Here is an 18,299-nt window from a genome sequence, read left to right on the forward strand (position 1 = left end):
CTGGCCCCCGCTCGTCCACAGCAGTCGCGGCCTGCGCCAGGTGAAGGCCCAGGGCGGCCGCTGGGCCTTTTCCCCAGCACAGCGTTTCCCGCGTCCGAGCCCTCAGGAGCGTGGTGGTCCTGCGGCTCCCAGCACAGCACCTGCCAGACCTTCAGCCTTCATAACTCACAGCCGATACGAGCAGCGCTGACCTAGCAGTACCAACCAGAGTCAGTTGTTTTTCCCCAGAAGTTGCAGGAGACGATATGACACAATACTCACAAATGCTGGCTGGAAGCTACAGCTCTGGCTGCTCACCGTTAACATCTGGGACCATCCTCTGCAGGATGCTGCAGGAGTCAGGCTGTCGATCCACCCTGCAGCCATCCTAGAGTGAGAATTCCAAACAGTGAGGATTTAGTTGAGACGAACAGCAAAAACGTGGGTGCGGTGGAGCTCTTCTTATAGCCCCGACAGCACTGCTGTGTGCTGTGCTCAGCAAGAAGTCAGACCGTTATTCCCCACAGAGGTGACTGGTCTGGTGTGCCAGAGGAGACAAATAAGAGTCAGTCTAAGCCTAATGGGGGGAGAAGTCATGGGGATTCACAAGAGCTCATCCTGGTGGAGGGAGGAGGGAAAGGGAATGGAACGCAGCAATGAGGACAGACAAAAACTGGGCTTCACTCGAATAAATAGCACTCTGCCTGGGGCCGAGGGGTGAAGAGCGGGTCTGAATTACACCATAAAATCTAGCGGGACTCCTGAGACACTGCTGTTGTGCAGCCAGGGACAGGACGAGTCCCCAGACCTGGGGCTTGGTCTTCCTCAGGGTGAGGGACAGCAAGGAAGGCTACAGTACGATGGAGACCGCAATGAGCTGGGAACACACTGGGGGAAAGTAGGGAGCAGTTGTGAAGTAAATGGGGGGGGGGGGAGAACTGTTCAGTGAACAGCTGTGATGATAGATATACATTTTTCTTTATGAGCAAGCTGAAAAATGTAATTTGAGGTCATTCCAGAACCATTTCTTCTAGCTGAAACCAAACGTTTCATTTCAGAAATTACTGAACACATTTATTTATTTTTGTTAACCTTTTATTTAGGTCACTTCATATTGAAAAGTAAGAAAGGTTGAAATGAAACATTTTCCATCTATTTCCCTCTGTTTTAATTTTGGGAGGCCAAAACTCTCTGCCAAAGGTGGCCCAAGTGCATACATAAATGCAGTATCCCCCCCAAAAAAACCCCTTTGTTTTCCCACAAGTTATCATTAATTGTTAAAAAATACTGCCCTGCTCTGGTAACATTTGATCTTAAATTCCTGTGTCGGTCTGAAAAGGCAATCCTCTTACCTCAAACATATCACATCTACCTCCCCTGTAAGCCAAAAACCCATGGAGCTGGCTTTGCTTTCAGTGCATGGCAAGACGTACAACAGGAGAAAGAGCCCACAGAGCAGTGGGCACTGTCTCCTGCCCAGCCTGGGCTCTCTTGCGGGGAGCAGGCAGCAGTGCAAGCCCCTTTCAACCTGCTCTTGCCTTGGCTTCACCTGGGATCGCTCCCACCTTCCACATGTCTCGGTGGGAGGAAAAGCCAGAAGTCTCTGTAAGTCAGCACAGTCCATCGTGTTCCCAGGTTGGATCAACTCCTCCTGATGGGCAAATCCTGCCTGCTCCAACTACTCCCAAACATTAATAAATGCAGAGATACAGGCATTCTGCTTGGTGTCAGCATGCCTGAGCCTCCCACAGCTACCAGCACTGGACTGGAACACCCTCAGGGCAATGCTGAGAAAGCAACAGAGCTCCATTTCCACCTGGCCAGCACTGGTGTTCGAGGGCCCCCTGTCCCCACACCACAGGGACAAACTGTGGGAATGTCTTGAGCTGACATAACTGTCAAGGCCTAAAAATCATCACCTTTACCCATTCCACCCTGACTTCCCTCCTAGTCAGGCTGTACACAACAAAGGATTGCTGGTCAAATTCCCTCTGCCCCGCTGATGCTGGGGATGACCCTTACACAGATGCTGAAGCGGGACGGCGGTGCTGGGAGCTGGAGGCCAGGGCTGCAGGGCTCAAAGGAAACAGCCAAGGGACACTATGCTCCAGCTAGAAGACAAGATGGCTTTGTGCTCTCAATGAGCTCAGGCGAGCTCTCGGATCAGGCAAATACTGGGGCAGGGAGGCATAAGCCTCCGGTCTCCTGCCAGCTGCCTCAGTTTGCAAAAGGGAAAGCAGCCCAAGCGTGCTGGGTGCCATCTCTGAGAGGAACCTTCTTCAGGCTAAACACTGACCCAAATCAATCAGCTGGCCAAGCCAGCCCCTCCTTACTGCACCCATCTCATATGGAACAGCCCCTGGAGAAAAGCCTATCTGAAAGGGGGGTTATACGACATGACCTGTTCTGCTCTGCCTCGGTGTGCTCTCCTGCATGGCCATGCTGCCCTGCAAATTGCAATGCGCGGCTTTAACCATGCTGGAACACCAGCACGGTGCTCTCCACCCATATGGTGAAGGTGTGCCAACGGGCTGCAGTCACCCCTCGTGCCACGCTGCTGAGAAGCAGCTACCATGGCATAAAATACTGTGGGAGGAAAAGCAAAGCAAACAGGTCTCAGTGCAGGGCTAGGACAGCCCAGACTGAGTTGCAGTTCCCTGTGTGGCTTGCCTGAGCTCTGGTCTGCATGAGAAAGTTCATGCTTTTTAAAAAAAATTGCGTTTTACAAACATATCTGAGAGTAAGCAACTCTGAAGCTATGAGTTTACAGAGAATTGCACTTGCCTGTGGGGCTGTCAACCGTATGTAGTTCACATCTGACAAATGCTCTGCATGCAAAATGGCTTGAGCCCAAGCTATTTAAAAAGAGAGCTGGATTTAGGTACTTGGTACATGCAACTAAGCTGATGGCAGTATAATATCATTCATAGCTTTACGTTCCATCCCCAACATGTCAGAGAAAGCATTTTCTACCACAGCAATGATCCTTTTGGAGTCCTGAGGAGACTTCAAAACCTTTTGTGAAAACATTAACTCTACTGAGGGCCATTTTCTAAATTACAAAAATTGCACAGAATGGCTGAAGTGGTTATAAGATACACAGAAATCCAAATTTCCTGGCTGTACAAAAGGCAGAATAGTCATCCTTTAGATTCACTTTCAAGACCAGAATTTGCAACCATATAAAATCCATTTCCAAGAGGTCTAACGCAGTGAGCCTCTTATACTGCGAGAATCACTGCACAGCTTGACAACACAGAAATGTCTGCTGTGAGGAAACCCTGCCATCAGGCTATATGCAAAAGTTAAAAGAAAGTTTGTACCAGAACCCTGCTTTGAAGGAAATGTGAAACGATACCTGTCCTCCATTATACTGAAGTTAAACTTCATCAGAAACATCAGCTCTGTCAGCAATAAACCAATGCAAAATTTCGAGAGTGAAACCTGATACCTGCGAGGGCATAGCATCTTTGTTTTACAGACCCATCCTTGTCATGAGCTAATTTTGTCCTCTTTCATGGTGCTACCCATCACATCTAATGAAGCAAAAAGAGTGTTTTTCCATTTTTAGCATCATGTGGATTAAACAAAGCCTCCTTAGCAAGGAGGCTCCCATTACTTAATTTGTCCTCTAGGCAAAACCACAGCTAAATTGTGAGGTGCCCTTCTCTTGGCCAGAGATATCAATTTGTGAGTCATCAGCTTGAGGTGGAGAATAGAAGAATAAGTAAGTCAGTCTGAGAGCCTTTCTGCGGGCAAAGCTCTTATTTGCTGTGGTGTTCAAATAGGCACTGCAAGACCTGACCTTCTATTTTAAAGTTGCCCTGGCATGCTTGGTCTTAAGGCTACGACCTATGACCAAACTCCTTAAAGTAATGACATTTTTGCCAAGGAACAGAAACATCTGCTCTGTAGCAATAATAATGAAATTCATCAAGAATTTTATAAGCCTATATGGGGAAAAAATTCCAATCAAAGCTTAAAAAAAATCCCCCTCCCAAATACAGCATGGCAGTGAACAAGGACTGAGCCATGCGACTCCACCTTGTGCTTGCCACCCCACCAACCTGCTGGTACGTGACCACGGAGATGCAGCCATTCCTGCCTGCATCCAGTGCCACTGCTGAGAACAGATGATGATGTGCTGAGAACCTGTGAGAACAGTCACATGTGCTTCCAGCTTATGTGCCGAGAGCTCCTGAAAGATGCTGCTGGGGAAGACGGTCACATCTTAATGAGCTTATCTGCTAACGTTTAGTTTGGCCCCTCTTCTACTGTATTTGCTGCATCATGAACATATATATGTATAAATATGTATTTTTCCCTCTTTAAAAGCCTCTCCCCATTATCCATGATAATGTGGAGAGTTAGAGGGGTTTTTCTTTTTAAAGCGATTATGATTATGTGCAACCTTTGCTCCCGAGTCGTTCACACAGAAAGCACAGACAAGCCCCCCTGCTGCGAGGTGACAGCTCTGTCTGGCTCTGCGGGGCTTTGGTATTCATAGCTCCACGAGGTCATCGCTGGAAAAAACCTTGACGGTGATGTGACCTGGCACCTCGGCTGCTTCTCGGCCGCCTCTCCCTCGGAGCTGCAGAGTCTGCTGTTCTCTGGGGTCACTGGGTGAAGCTGCCAGCACCGCCTGTCCGAGGAATTGGTCACACAAGACGTTGCTGTTCCAGACCTAGAGACAAGGGAACTGAAATAAGCCCAGCTGAAGTAGTGCTTCTCTCACAGTCTACCTGAAAGGGTTGTGCTGGAGCAGGGTCACCCCCATTAACCCCTTGAAAAAGCAGTGAGGAGGGGGCGTACATCTAAATTTAGCTAATTGTCTACAGAGCATGTGGGAGATTCTGGATTTGCATGCTCATTTACATACACTATGCAAATAAGGAGCTAAATGCAGCTTTTTGCTTTCTAGGTCACAGCCTGCCTAGAATAGGAATAAACATTACCTGTTTGAGCTCATCAGCAGTAAAAACCTACATGCAATCAGCCTGTCTGTGCCACTCTGCCTGCTGGTGCTCACCTTTGCGGTGTCTTCAGTGCTCTTCCTCTGTGTTAGAGCCAGGTCCACACTGCTAGAGCATGGGACAGCAGTGGTTTTGGAGTCCTTGGCCATGTCCTTTGTCATTACTCAGGACAGGGCTGGGCATATAGCAAGCAGCAACTGAAATGGTGTTAATAGTGGGTTTTGCTGCTAGTCTCACATGCCAGTCTTTGTTTGGTCTGTGAAGTTCATTACTATCTAATTTTCAGTTATCCTGGAAAAGTCAAAGTGTTCGAGCTGCATACCGTAGAGAGATGGGGTGAGGTCCCGTGCGTAAATCAAATCTTTACTAAAGGATTAGGCAATCCTGCACATGCCAAGAACACAGACCACGTTCCATCAGCTGTTGTATCAGTTCCCTCTAGTCGATAACTACAGTCCGTGGTTTGGGGGATAACACTGCTATCATCCTCCTTCTATTTATAATATTTGTAGAATATACCTATTAGTTCAGAGGAGTACTGTGGCACAGGAGTACTACACACCAGTACTGCATTAGGCAGTGGAAAATCAGAAATGTATCTCTTCTTGCAAAACAGTGCTATAAAGCTATTTCAGTTTCTGGCACTTATGTGCCACAGTGAATTGATTCACAGATTCGCTGTAAGATCTCCCTACACTGATGAAGAAGACATAGTCCTTAGTATTTGTCTAATACTAAACAACTGTGTGTATCAAACTGAAATGCTGTTCCACTCTCCCAAAGTTTTCCTGGACTGCCTCATCTAAATATCAAGCTCTGTTTTTCCAGCTAGTGCGGAGGTAAACAGTGTGGTCTAGTTGCCACAGGACTAGAATTCAAGGTAAAAAGCTTCTTAACAGTAGCCTTAGCTTTGGTTTTATTTCAAACACTGACACTGGACAACACTTGGCTTTTCTTTGTCTCTGGTTTGTCAGGTACCAAATGAGGCAAAAGGTAATTCTGTAAATTCCTTCAAAGCCTTGGAATGAAATATGCCTTCTGATCCCTAAGTGTCATCACTTGCTGTTTTATGGAAAAGACCTAGACTAGAGAATCAGTAGAGCAGCTGAATAGATCCAGGCATAGCCCAGTAAGGGGAGCAGAGGTTCTCATACTTCTGTCCTGGGTATCAGTCATACGAATGCATGTCAAGTGCAGTGATGCTGTTGTGCTCCCCTACCTGCCCTGAGCAGCCCACCCTGCATGGCTTATCTCACCTGGACAATGATAGGACTGTCGATGTTCTTTCTGTAGAAAATCACTTGTGTGTCGAAGACAGCACTGGTCGTATCGTGTTGCACAGGGGAGCGCATGTTTTGGTTCTCACACTTGATAAGCACATAGGGATCTGCTCCTAAAACACAATCAGCAGCACAACTCTTAGGACACAGAACAGCAGCTGAGACCTGCCCAGAAACCCAGCAGAAGCAATCCCCTCCTGTGCCTGGCAGCGCCAGTGCTACTGAGCATAGGAACAGGGCACCAGGGCACGTCACATCCACTGCTAGCTGCCCATCACCAGCAGAGGTGAAATACCTCATTCTTCTAACAACTGGATGCTGAGAGCTGGAAACCAAGCACGATTTGCTGTGAAACCAGCTCAGTCCTAGACTGGGATTACGATCTTTCCACATTCCCTTGCTCTGCATCCTCCTGGCTCATCTAACAGAAAGTCTTCAAAGTGACACTTTAAGCTCCCCGACACTGCTCTAGACATGAGAGCCAAAATGCATATGTGCATATGCAATCTGATATGTAGTTCTGGGTGCCTGGGCCAAAGTGGAAGGTAAAAACTGTTCGTTGTCCACAATTTCTATATAGGGCAAGGACAGGAATTGCACAGAACTGCTTTTAGATGACTGAATGCACATCTCAGTGCCCACCTTTAGACCGCCTGGCTTGAAAGTGCTGTCTACTGTATTTTGATATGGGTATTAGTTTTAGGAGGTAGTTTTCAAGCAGCAGTTTCTGTTCCAGAAAGTAAAATATTGTCAAAATGCAAAAACATTCTGTAGGAGTGCACTGGTTTCAACAAAGTTTTCTGTGGGAAACTGTCAAAGCAAATCCTCCCCAGTTTCTCATTTCATTCCCATGAACCTGAGACGTCTTCGGTTCTATCATTTGGATCAATGTAATTTTAAAGTTTATGTTATCACATGTTTGTTTCTATTATAGGTCCTAGTTAATGTTTTAAATTACAATTTAATCATACGTAACCCACTGAGATTATTCAACATTCTAGAAATGCTTTGTTGTTTTTACACTGAACATTTTTACTTTGTTATAAATGTTGATATTTTCTTTCCATTCCAATAGGGAGCAAGAACCAATTTAGAAACACCTGTCTTGATCCTCAAATAGAACGGAGCATTCCACTTTAAAATTAACTTTTAATTAAACACAGGCACTACCATTTTTTCTGTATTTCAACACAACTATTTCTGTCCATTCCTATTGTTAATGACAGTATATCTGTTTTTCCACACCTTGCTACTTTTTAGATATGGATTTTAAATAAACCCACTGAATGTGCATAAGTGTAAGTCAGACTCGTGATCATTTCTTACACACATTTCATCACCACCTACTTCAAAATGACAGCCATAAGGCAGCATAATTTTAAGGCAGCTTTCGTTTTTTAACAATTCATACCCAGGATGATTCTCCTCAAACACATCACTCATTTGCAGGAATGGATACCAACATCTCACGCAAACAAACCACGTAACAGCTACATCCAAAACAGAAGGAGCTACTTCCACTTATGAGAAAGAAACAGATTTTTCCATATGCTGCACTATGATTATACCTGGCCAGACATGCAATAGGCCCGTTACCCTGACAACATCTCACACTTTCTATAGCAGGTAGCAATGTATTGGCTTTTCTGATAGGCAATTACTTTCTGTGTTACAGAATGTGTGGTTCAGCTCTGGGGCATGGGGCCATACCACGCTGTGTAATCAGTGATGGAAAAGCTCCCGCATTTGCAAAGAGATTTGGAAAATGGATCTGAATAAAACGGGGTCTTGCATGAAATGGTGTCAACTACTTTGGCCACAAAGCAAAGCAACATCTGATCATTAAAAGTAATTAAGAGACAGGGCATAAGAAGAGGTGGTAAAAGGACACAGAGCTTAAAGAGGTAACAGGCATATCTGGTGGATGAGGGAGATGTTAATGAAGGGACTTGCTAAGTGAAAGGAAAGGGAAAGCTAACATTGGAAACAGATTCACATTCTCAGAAAGAGCTAGAAAAAGAGAGGGAGGTAGAAGAGGAACGTGAAAGGTACCTGCACAGCATGACCTCATGATGACATTGTTGAATGGTCAGTTATATTAGGAGGACTGGCTCCATTTCCAGAACAAAAGAAAGAAATGGGAGATCTGCACATGCAGGATGAGACAAGGGATGTTCTCACCTACAGTTGGCCCAGTACTTTGCAGCTCTGGGCCTGGTTTATTTACAGTACAAAGGCAATGCAGAAAGGGCTACTAATGTGGAAGAGCAACATCGTAGTATTCACCATGAGCTGGGAATGAAAATAACTGGAGCTGCTACTCTGGCAACTGCTCTGGCAGTGGAAGGAGGACTGGGTTCAGTTCTCAGGCACACACATGACTCAAGCTATGCTTTGAACACCATATTATGTATAAACAGCTGTTTCTTCTCAGTCCTATGGCCATGCTGTTGTACTGGGAAGCTGTATGAAAACAGCACAAAGGAAAAAGTTGAAATCTGTAAAAGCCAGAAACGCTTGAACAGTAATGACATCTCTAAGGCTTAAAGAAATCTATGCACAGTAGTCTAAGGCTAACTTTTTTCTGTTTGAGAATTGGACTGAGGATCTAACATCCACACCCTTCAGCACTGTACCAAAACAAAAGACTTTCTAGAAAATGTTCTTGAGAAAAAGTTCTCAGAGACATTCCCTCTCTTCTCCAGCTAGACCACTCGTAGTGGTAATATGGAGAGCTATGACAAACTCAGTCACTGGAAGAAGGCATGGGCCAAACAGAGCAGACGCAGTGCTGAGACACAAGCACTGCCTTGGGAATTACAACAGGTTGGTTTGCCTTTTGCAGTTGAGTCTTTGCTTATGTGATACCTCTTAGCTTCTCCTGCAATACAGATAACAAAAGAGAGTCTTTCCACTGGCATCAGTAAATCTTCCCCCCATCTCTACTCCTTTTTCTCTCTGCTTCCCTTCTCGTGCTTTGACTGAACATTTACCAGCTGCTTTTTCCCTTCTCCTTCCTTCTGTTTCTCGGACTGCTCCCAGGGCAACTGCCATTATAGGTACCAGATACTCTACTTACCACGTATGTCACATACCAGGGATCACAATACGTAGTTTAGAAAAGAAGTGATGAAAGGCAATTAAACATGCAAATTCAACATGAAATTTCAGTGGGAAGACTTAAAAATACAAAAGATGATTTTTTTCTCAAAGATAAGCTCTTGGGAAAAGAGTGTGACAGACAGTAGCGAGAGCAATTTTTAAAGCAGATTTGGGAATGAGAGACAGAAAATCTCCAAGCTCACAGTGTTGCTTCATCTTTTTGCAAACCTGCCACTGGTGCTTGGCTCACAGATAGCTGGATCAACTTCAGAACAAGCTAACTCGGAGAGAGGTACTTCCAAGAGAAGCAGCCTATATGCATTCAGAATTGAGTCTGGGCTGCTAGATTCATCCACTATTGACAACAGCAAACCATCCATTATTTTTTCCAGACAGGACAATGGATCAAAGACAGCAGCAAGGAGGAGCTTTCCAATAAACATTTAAAGTAGAGATTAAACAACCTTCCTCTGGCAGGGAGCAGGGTTCTGATGACAAGCAGCTCGTGAATCAGGCCGGGTGTGCACTCGCTATGCAATCTTCATTCTCTTCCAGTTTTGTTTAAGTAGTTGCTCAGAAATTTGTGCTAAGCAAACTCTCAGATGACAGTGATGGGCTTATATGAAGATCAGTGCATTCAAGTCTAAAATCCCTCTATCCTAGTTATATCCAAAAAAAGTATCTCTGTTCAGGCTGCTTTTATCAACTGCATACCCCAGTGTCAGAGTATAGAGACATCCTGACGTTTTCAGGACAGTTTGTCACAGAGATGTAATGCCATGTCTCACTTCTCAGAAGCTTCAGAATGAATCAACCTCCTCCTTCATCATCAAGTTTTGTCTTCTCTCTATGCTAAGGGATGATAGTGACAAACCGGGCAGGTGTTGGACAAGGTGGAATACAGCTGAGAGATGACAGACAGTGAGCATCAGAACAGAAGCAGCTTGAGAGCCAAGATGCTGTAGATCAGAAGGTGAAGGGCAAGTCAGGAAACCCTTGTGAAATGCAGTGGGGCTAATCAGACACAGCAGCTCACATGGAAACAAGTTACCAACAACCTTTGCACCAGAAAACGAGTAACCTTTGTGTGAGTTCCTCTTAGCAGCAGGCAAGCACAACCACTTAATCTACCTATTTTCTACTTGAATAAACATATTGACTGTGCCTAACCTGAAAGGAAACCTCTACTTCTCACTCCCAATGGCAATTCCTGTGTGGCCTCTTCCCTCATCTCGCAGTATTGATTAGACAGGAGGCTGCTGTTGACTTTTAAATCTAGTTCACATCAGGAAACGTTCCAGGAACAGAAGGTAAGGCTGGTATTTTGGTAACTGCCCATGTGACTTTGAGGTCTAAACTCACTTCTGAGAAAGCTGGTCTTTTTCAAATGCCTGGCTGCTATTTCTCCTTGAGATAAGCATGGGAGAGTGTCCAGACATGGATCCAGAGAAGCCAGAGAAGAGACGAGAGATGACAAGGAGTTGCATTCTTTTGCAGGAGTATTAGGAAGCAATCTTAGAATATGAGATATTTAATGTCCCTGGACACGTTACTTTCTAGTGTAAATTTACAATCCAGCCAGACAGTATGCTTCAAGGAATTTCTATATCCACTCTTTTAATCTACCAAAAACCCCTCCAAATGTGAGAAACATGTGCCATACACAGCTTTTTTATGTTACCAAAAATGGACTCTAGTATCAATCAGGAGCTTTGCCAACTTTCCCAGCAAGGTGCGCATAGAAAGCAGAGTGCCAGTTATGGGTGTTATCCTGGTCATTGCACAGCTTGATTTTATTTTGTAGCACAAACATCAGCAGTGCACATTTGGCTTCATGGGTTTTTTTTTTATTTACACACTCTCCCTACTTCATTTGTCTGAAGCTGATATAAGATATGGCATTCTGCAAGACAATCTATGAATGTACTCTGTGAGCTGGAGATACTTATAGGAAAAAAGGCTAATAAAGAAAGATTCAAATGGGGATTTCACAGCAGAATTCAAGATAATGGGGAAGCTACTGAAGTGAAGTAACTCAGCTCTCCTTCAGTGCCCCCTGAATGGATGAGATTTGGAACTACAGGCTGAAAAGAGACAAAGGCTTTTACTGAAAGCTTTGTGTTGATACAAAAGGAAAATATTTAAACTTTTTTGGTGAAATCTTATTCAAGATCAAACAATAAGATTCATTTAGGTTTTGTGTTCAAATCTCCTTATGTTTTTGATTAATTTAAAAATGGCACATTGTTTCACACAGGGAAATGGGAACACTTCAGAAAAAAATTGACAATGATCAATACTGATTTTTTTTCAGCCACTTGATGAATTCAATTACTAATTCACAAATAGTATCACTTGACCCAATTATGCATTTTTTCAGCAGATAAAGTAATCAAGCAGAAGTTTTGCTTAGGTTTAAACAGGAAATCCATGAGTCCATTTCCTATAGACAGTTCTTCCCACAATAGGTTACCTTTTCAGTTTTGTCAGGGTAATCATCAGCCCAACACTGGATGCTGAAATCTAAGTGAAAGAAGATGCTTCAACTCAACCTGACCATATGTGGTAGTACAGGGTCCTAAAGGTATTTGGGCTATGCTGTAGTTAGAATACTTATTACACATTGGTTTTAAGTCCTATTTGTATATTCCTGAGGGTCTGTGTCACAATGCAGCAAATCCCACAACGCTCTCTGAGCTGAAGCCTGGTCTTTGGCAGCTGCAGGCAATGGGTTTTAATGATCTTGTCAAGACTGTAATTGTGCTAAGGATTGTGAAATGCTAAGGGTGGAGAATTGGCTTTTCTCTAACATTCCCTGCCATAAAGCAATAAAAGTGTTTAAGGAATTTTAAAAGCAAAAAAAAAACCCCAAAACCCCCACCCTTAAAAATGAAAATGTCCTTCACAGGGCAAGAACAAGAACATGCTGCCTCTTTTCAATGCACTGCTCTACTATTCTTGTCACATACAGCCCCTTCAGTCTCACCCATCCATCCTGCCTTGCTGAGAACATGAAGCCATACTGCTTGTTTGATGGAGGTGTTTGTGGCTCCAGTTTTTCAAGAAAAGTACCAAGAAAAATTAACTGAATCAATTTTCTATATCTCTTCCCTCCAATGTTCCTGTCCCCTGAAGAGACAACCAGACTTAACAGAAAGTGGCTTTCACAGAGAAAAGTACATTCGGTCACCACACAGTGCGTGCCAGGAATAACTATGAAAAGGGGACTGGAATCAAATTGTAGCCAGCTGGTGGGAGAAATTTTACAGCTGCTTTGTGAGACTGAAGATTAACTGTACTACAGGTCTAACTCTAATGCCTTCTCACCACAAGAAGTTAATGCAACCTAGCTCCACATCTTAAAGTGAAGAGAGCTGAAGAGTTATCTGGAGCAAACACAGATGTTTCAGGAACCTCTTTAGTTTCCAGTTCCACACTCATCGTAGTATCTCTGCTCCTTCGCTTTCTCCCTACCAACCACTCAGTGCTGGATGTGTCTACCTTTTTCTATTGCACTGGTCATGGAAAAGTAAGGCCGGCAGACAGAGAGTAGGAGTAGAAAATGAGGAAGTAAATGACAAATGGACAAGTCTCCTAATTAACTGTCAACGTTGTGTGCCAGAAAGACATTTTAGTGTCCTTCAGGACACTTCCTTTGACATGTAGATACACAGTCCTGTACAAGTCATTTAACCTTTCCCTGTCCTAGTTTACCCAGCTGAAGATGGTTGTTTGAAAACCATAATTTCCTCCCTGAAGTGGTATTAAGCTTGTGGTAATGAAGAACAAAGTGCTCTGAAGGCCATGAATGACATTGCTGAGGTAAGTGTAATACACTACATAAGATTGTGTGATTCAGCTGTCTCCCTGGATATTTTCCATTTAGAAAACACATAACCCTGAAAGGTGAATTTCTTACTAATCCCCACAAAAAGCCTCTCAGGAAGGTCTGACTACTACTGCCCATCTGGACCAGCATAGGTGACACATAACTCTTGCTGTTTTGCATCATCTTATTCACCTGATCTCTCCTTTTGAGCAGACTCTACAATGTGCTGAAAAAAATCCCATACATCTTCAGTTTGTTTGGGTAATTTCTGACTGCTTACATATCAACTCAGATCATCATTAGAGGACTGAAGTAGCCCCTTCCACTCTTCCAGGCTTCCTTTACACTTACCGCCTGATCTGTCTTGCTTCTGTAAACCCTCTGCAGAGTGAATTTTGATTTGGGTGACTCTGCGTGGATAGCCACAAAGAAGACTCCAACATGTCATTTTAGGCTTATCTGCCTTCAGCTCCCTGAAAAATCATAGGAAAATCAATTGAAGCAACAAATGTCAAGCAATCAATAGTTGTTGAAATCTGGCATTTTCAGAACATGAGATTTGTACTCTTTCCTCATCTACCATTTTGGAAGTTTGTGGTACAGAAATGACAGACTTAAGAAATAAAAACAGAGCAAAGCAAACAAAATGTGTCATCCTTCACATGGCAGCAGAAGTGGCAGAAAAAAAATTTTAAATCATGGAAAATAGTATCAAAGCAAGAAAAAAATTCAGCGGGCCTGACTTCACAAAACACTAGTTTTGCCCTCGCAGACAACCACTGGTTTCAAAGGAGATGGTCAAAGAAATTAACAGTATCAACTATAACTGCAAGCACCAGTGCTCAGTGTTCTGACCTAGAACTGGAGGCAACTACAAAAGCCAAACTAAAAGGTCAAAAGACCCAAACTGAATTGTCCACTAGGTTCCTAAGTAAAAATGTCCTGACCGTGCACAAATGCCAGTAAACCTTCTGGAGATTCTTGGAGGTGACCCTGACCATCTCAAGGGCCTAGTTCTGGAGCGATATGAGCTAGTAAGTCAGGGATATTTGAGGGCAACCAGGCAGCCATTTCCAAGGAGGCGCAGCCAATGTGGGCAAGGGAAGATCTCATGTAGCTGTGAGTGCAACCTACCTGAGTTTTGATGGCACATCTGTGAAGAGTCTCAGGATAAACTTTGTAATGATGCCAGGATGATATGTAGTTGGGATAAGGATGTAGCGGCCTTGCTTAAGGATCCTCTTCAAGAACACAGTGCGTGTGTTGATGTACAGAGATGTGGCCACTCTCTCCTGCACAGTGAGCTTGTGTAGTCGATAGCTTCTGTTATCCTCCACCTACAGCCACAGAGCAGTACAGGGATTAATGCAAGGATGGATAGCAGAGCTAACAGGCAGGATTTTCCCTGCACATCACACAGCCTTGCAGGGGCAGAAAAGACAATGTGCAATAAAGGCAAATGGTTTGGCAAATGGTTTTTCACCCACTGAAGCTGTGGCAGAGTCCTGACAGGCAACGCAGTGCTCCAAGTGCTAGCCTACACAGGCTTCCAAGCAGTGCTGTTCTGCACTTCACTGCATCAGTATATACACATACACACCTAAGTGGTGGTGAAAGTTTGGGACTGGCAAAGACATGCATCCGCTAACAGACACATAATGCTACTGCAGAGTTTTTAACACTTTCAGAGATGCACGCACACTCCAAGGACTCCACCCGCTGAGCTACGCTGCTGTCTTAGATGAGGCCGATTCATCTGCCTCCTTTCTCTAGCATGTAGAGAGAGCATTCCACTCTTATGTAGTGGGCTCTCAATCCAGATGCACACAGCTATATTTTCATTGCCCTTTCCTGAATATAAAAGCCACAGAATAACCATTTATGTTTTGTTCTAAGCCTTGAAGCTGTGCTTAACTATTAACATGCTCTTCAGGGAACTGATATTTGCCACAGCACAGTTAAAATATAAACCTATTTCTTAAGCAGCTCCTGGGGGCAAAGACAGCCCTACATTCTTATCTGGTAGATCTCTTTTGTCTTCAGATAATTTAGGCCATGGTCTTCCAAAGGCCTTTAGTCATGATAATGAGCCTGGTGGGTTAGAACACTTCTGAAACAGAAAAATTATTGAACAGAAATAAAGACAGAGCACTGATACTTTTCTGAAGGTGTGATTTTATTTTCCAAGCCTTTCCAAATTAGATATATAGGCATGAACAAGGCAAGGTAAATCATGCTACTTGCTGTAATGACACTTTTCAATGTATGTGGTTAACAGGTGATTGTCAAATGAATAGGTGTGATGCAGATGTCAGCAGCTCTGACTGTTAAAAACTGTCTGTTTTTTAGGGTAGGGCCATAGACTCAGTGTAGTCCCACTAGCTATAGCAACAGATGATAAAATAATCCTGATCCTCAGTGAAAGAGCAGATGCATAGCTGTTTCTCTTGCTTTCCTCGTCCTTTCAGTTCGTATGTTTTAATTTTACTCAATTTGCCCTGGGAGTGCAATTAAATTACTGTTTGTGATCCCTTTGGTTCCTTTTCACATATGCTCATTTCCTACTCACTAGTCCAGCTTTTGAAAACACTCTTCACTTTTTTTCCTAAGTGGCAAAAGAAAACCAGCAGACTTTTCAAACTCATTCACTTGGCTGTATTTGCTGATGAAGTGGAGGCAGGAGACTCCACTGAGGAGGAGTAAAAAACTCTCTATGTTTCAAGCATTAATATTTTTTTGTCTTTCTCTTCAAAGCTTGGGGTAGGAAAAGCACTTAAAATTCTTTTGCAATAGAGAAAAATGACTTATGTTCCTTTAGTTCAAATAGAGTTTGAATTGAACTAAATTCAATTTAGTTCAAATAGTCTGTCTAATGTCAGCTCTGGTGACTGAGTGCAGTACACATACAAAGCTCACATTGAGAGGAAAGCCAGACCCCACCATTATAATCATGCCTCTATCTGCCAGAGATCTCATTGCCAGGATGAAGCAGGACTGCTGAACAAACTCTGAACCAGGAGTGCAAGTGACTGCCTACCTTGAATATTTCAAAGCCAATTGGGATGCTGTCTCCTTTCCCTTCTTTTTTGTATTTGCGGCGATCTTCCTGTTGTAATGAGACCAACACTTTGTCCTCAGTCTTCTTAACATCAAAGATGTACTAGTAGAAGAGAGATGAGGGTAAGCTGTTAGTAATAGCTTAGGATACTGAGGATAATGCCATCACCAAGGAAATACGTGCATACAAAGGAGGCAAGTAAAAATACATTTGGGGGTGGGAGGAGGAGTTCTCCGTATAACAGACATTCCCAGCAATTCAGAGCTGCAAATTAATGCTAATAATAAGGATCTTTAAACCAGAAGTATCAGAGACACTGAAACAGGTAATTCACATAAAGTACAGTGTGGGACAGTATTACAGAATAACTGTTGAGGCAGCAGAAGAGAACATCTCCTCTGAAAGCAAAAGACAAAAGATTAAGTTTTATTTATATACATAAACCAGGAGAGAGACAAAAAAATTAAACCAACAGACTCCAGATGAGGTCTTTGATAATTTTGGATTATTCTTTTAACTTCAATGTCTAAACAGGGCCTGTAAATTTCAAACATCTTTATATAGGGCCTGCAAATGAAGGAATATTCCAAATCTTAGTTAAAAAAACCCCAAACCCATAACTCCATTCTGCACCTACAATTTCTATTTAATATAAGAATGACAGGAATGCTAATTTTGGGCTTTCTCAGTTTTCCTGAAAGTCTTAGGGATACCCAGTAAAAAGGGCTAAGGACTCCTGCATCTTTAACATGCAAATCTTTTATCCAAACTGTTTAAAGTAAACTTGAATCAACTTGGGTTTAAGACCAATCAAAGAAAATTACTTCAAGTTTAAGCAGCAGTTCCCATCTCAATAAATCAGACTTGAATTACTTATTAAGTATCACTACCAGACCAGTTCATGAGTAAGTATGTACCCTTCCAGTAGACAAAACAGGTCAGATAGGTGTTTCTTTATACAACAAAGAATTAAATACTCCAATTTGTTCGCTGTTTGAGACTCCTTGAAATTTTGTTTCTTTTGTGCATACAGAGGGCAAATCTGAGTTCTCAGAACCAGTAGAGGGGAACAGGACACTATTTATGCCAAGTTTAGACAGATGCTGTATTCTTCCATCCTCAAAGACCTTTAAATGTGAAGCAAACAAATAAAAGCATAAAACTGCAGTGGTGCACAGCTGGGTTCTATGTGCACCACATGTTCTGATTTAAGCCAAAATTCTCTGACAGCATGGAGAGGAATATCATTAGTGGTTCAATTCCCCCCTCCCTTCTTCAAGAGCTGCTAAAAAGTAAATCCTCATTGAGATTTGCTCTGAGGTAGATACTGAGATTGCCTTGGTTACTGTTGTGGAATGATCCCGTGTAACGATTTCACATCCCTCTGCGGTTAGAGCTCTGCAGAATAAGGCACCATCCCACTTCTCATCCCTGACCCTCACTGTCTCAGGCGGTGTCACACCCACATGGAGGAAACACCAACCTCTAGCAAAGTTTGCTGAAGCACAACAGTATTGGAAAGAAAATCAATACCTTCCCAAGCCTCTAGGCTTCATTAGTTGTTCACAGTATTTATGGTCCAGATTAGCCTCCTACAGAACTACTGCTTGCTATTCTGGGCTGGCTGTTGTTTGGTACAATTTCAATGCTTTGTACTGTTATTTGTGTGCTATATCAACATTGCGGCAGCATGGGATCCTGAAGAGAGTCCTAGTGGTTGTAAAGAGCCTCTGCAGAGAGACTCTAAAAAGTGAGATATAAATATGCAGCAACACCTAGTAAGGCACATTTTCATTCTGGTCCCTGTTGACCCATATGCAGTCTTACCTTGTCAGATAGCCTAGAGTGTTCCAGGGCAAATGGAGGTGTGGAAGGGGAACTGTGAGAGTGCAAGAGAGCTCTCTTTGATAAGAGGTATGCAACTGTGATGATCTTTGACCTGATGACATTTCAGCTGTCCTAATGGGTAACAATCTGGAAATCAGCAGGTGGCTGTAGGAATACATTTATACTTGGCTTAAATTCCCTTATTTTAAAGGGACTGGAAGTGTCACAATCCCTCTCTGTACAGATAAACT

General features: G+C 43.3%; 1 protein-coding gene across 1 annotated transcript in view; it reads right to left on the reverse strand.

The window, feature by feature from the left end:
• Positions 1–4,388: 4,388 nt before the first annotated feature.
• CAPN6 (calpain 6) overlaps positions 4,389–18,299 on the reverse strand; it is a 54,659-nt gene continuing 40,748 nt past the window's right edge. Inside the window, exons 8-12 of the mRNA XM_010569032.1 lie at positions 16,201–16,323; positions 14,298–14,500; positions 13,515–13,636; positions 6,209–6,345; positions 4,389–4,663 (exon numbers count right to left, since the gene is read on the reverse strand). Of these exons, the coding sequence (XP_010567334.1) occupies positions 4,481–4,663; positions 6,209–6,345; positions 13,515–13,636; positions 14,298–14,500; positions 16,201–16,323 (768 nt within the window). The 3' untranslated portion in view covers positions 4,389–4,480. The remainder of the gene's footprint in view (positions 4,664–6,208; positions 6,346–13,514; positions 13,637–14,297; positions 14,501–16,200; positions 16,324–18,299) is intronic.

Source organism: Haliaeetus leucocephalus, unplaced genomic scaffold (assembly GCF_000737465.1).
Source record: "Haliaeetus leucocephalus isolate CR32 unplaced genomic scaffold, Haliaeetus_leucocephalus-4.0 Scaffold262, whole genome shotgun sequence".
Lineage (NCBI taxonomy): Eukaryota > Metazoa > Chordata > Aves > Accipitriformes > Accipitridae > Haliaeetus > Haliaeetus leucocephalus.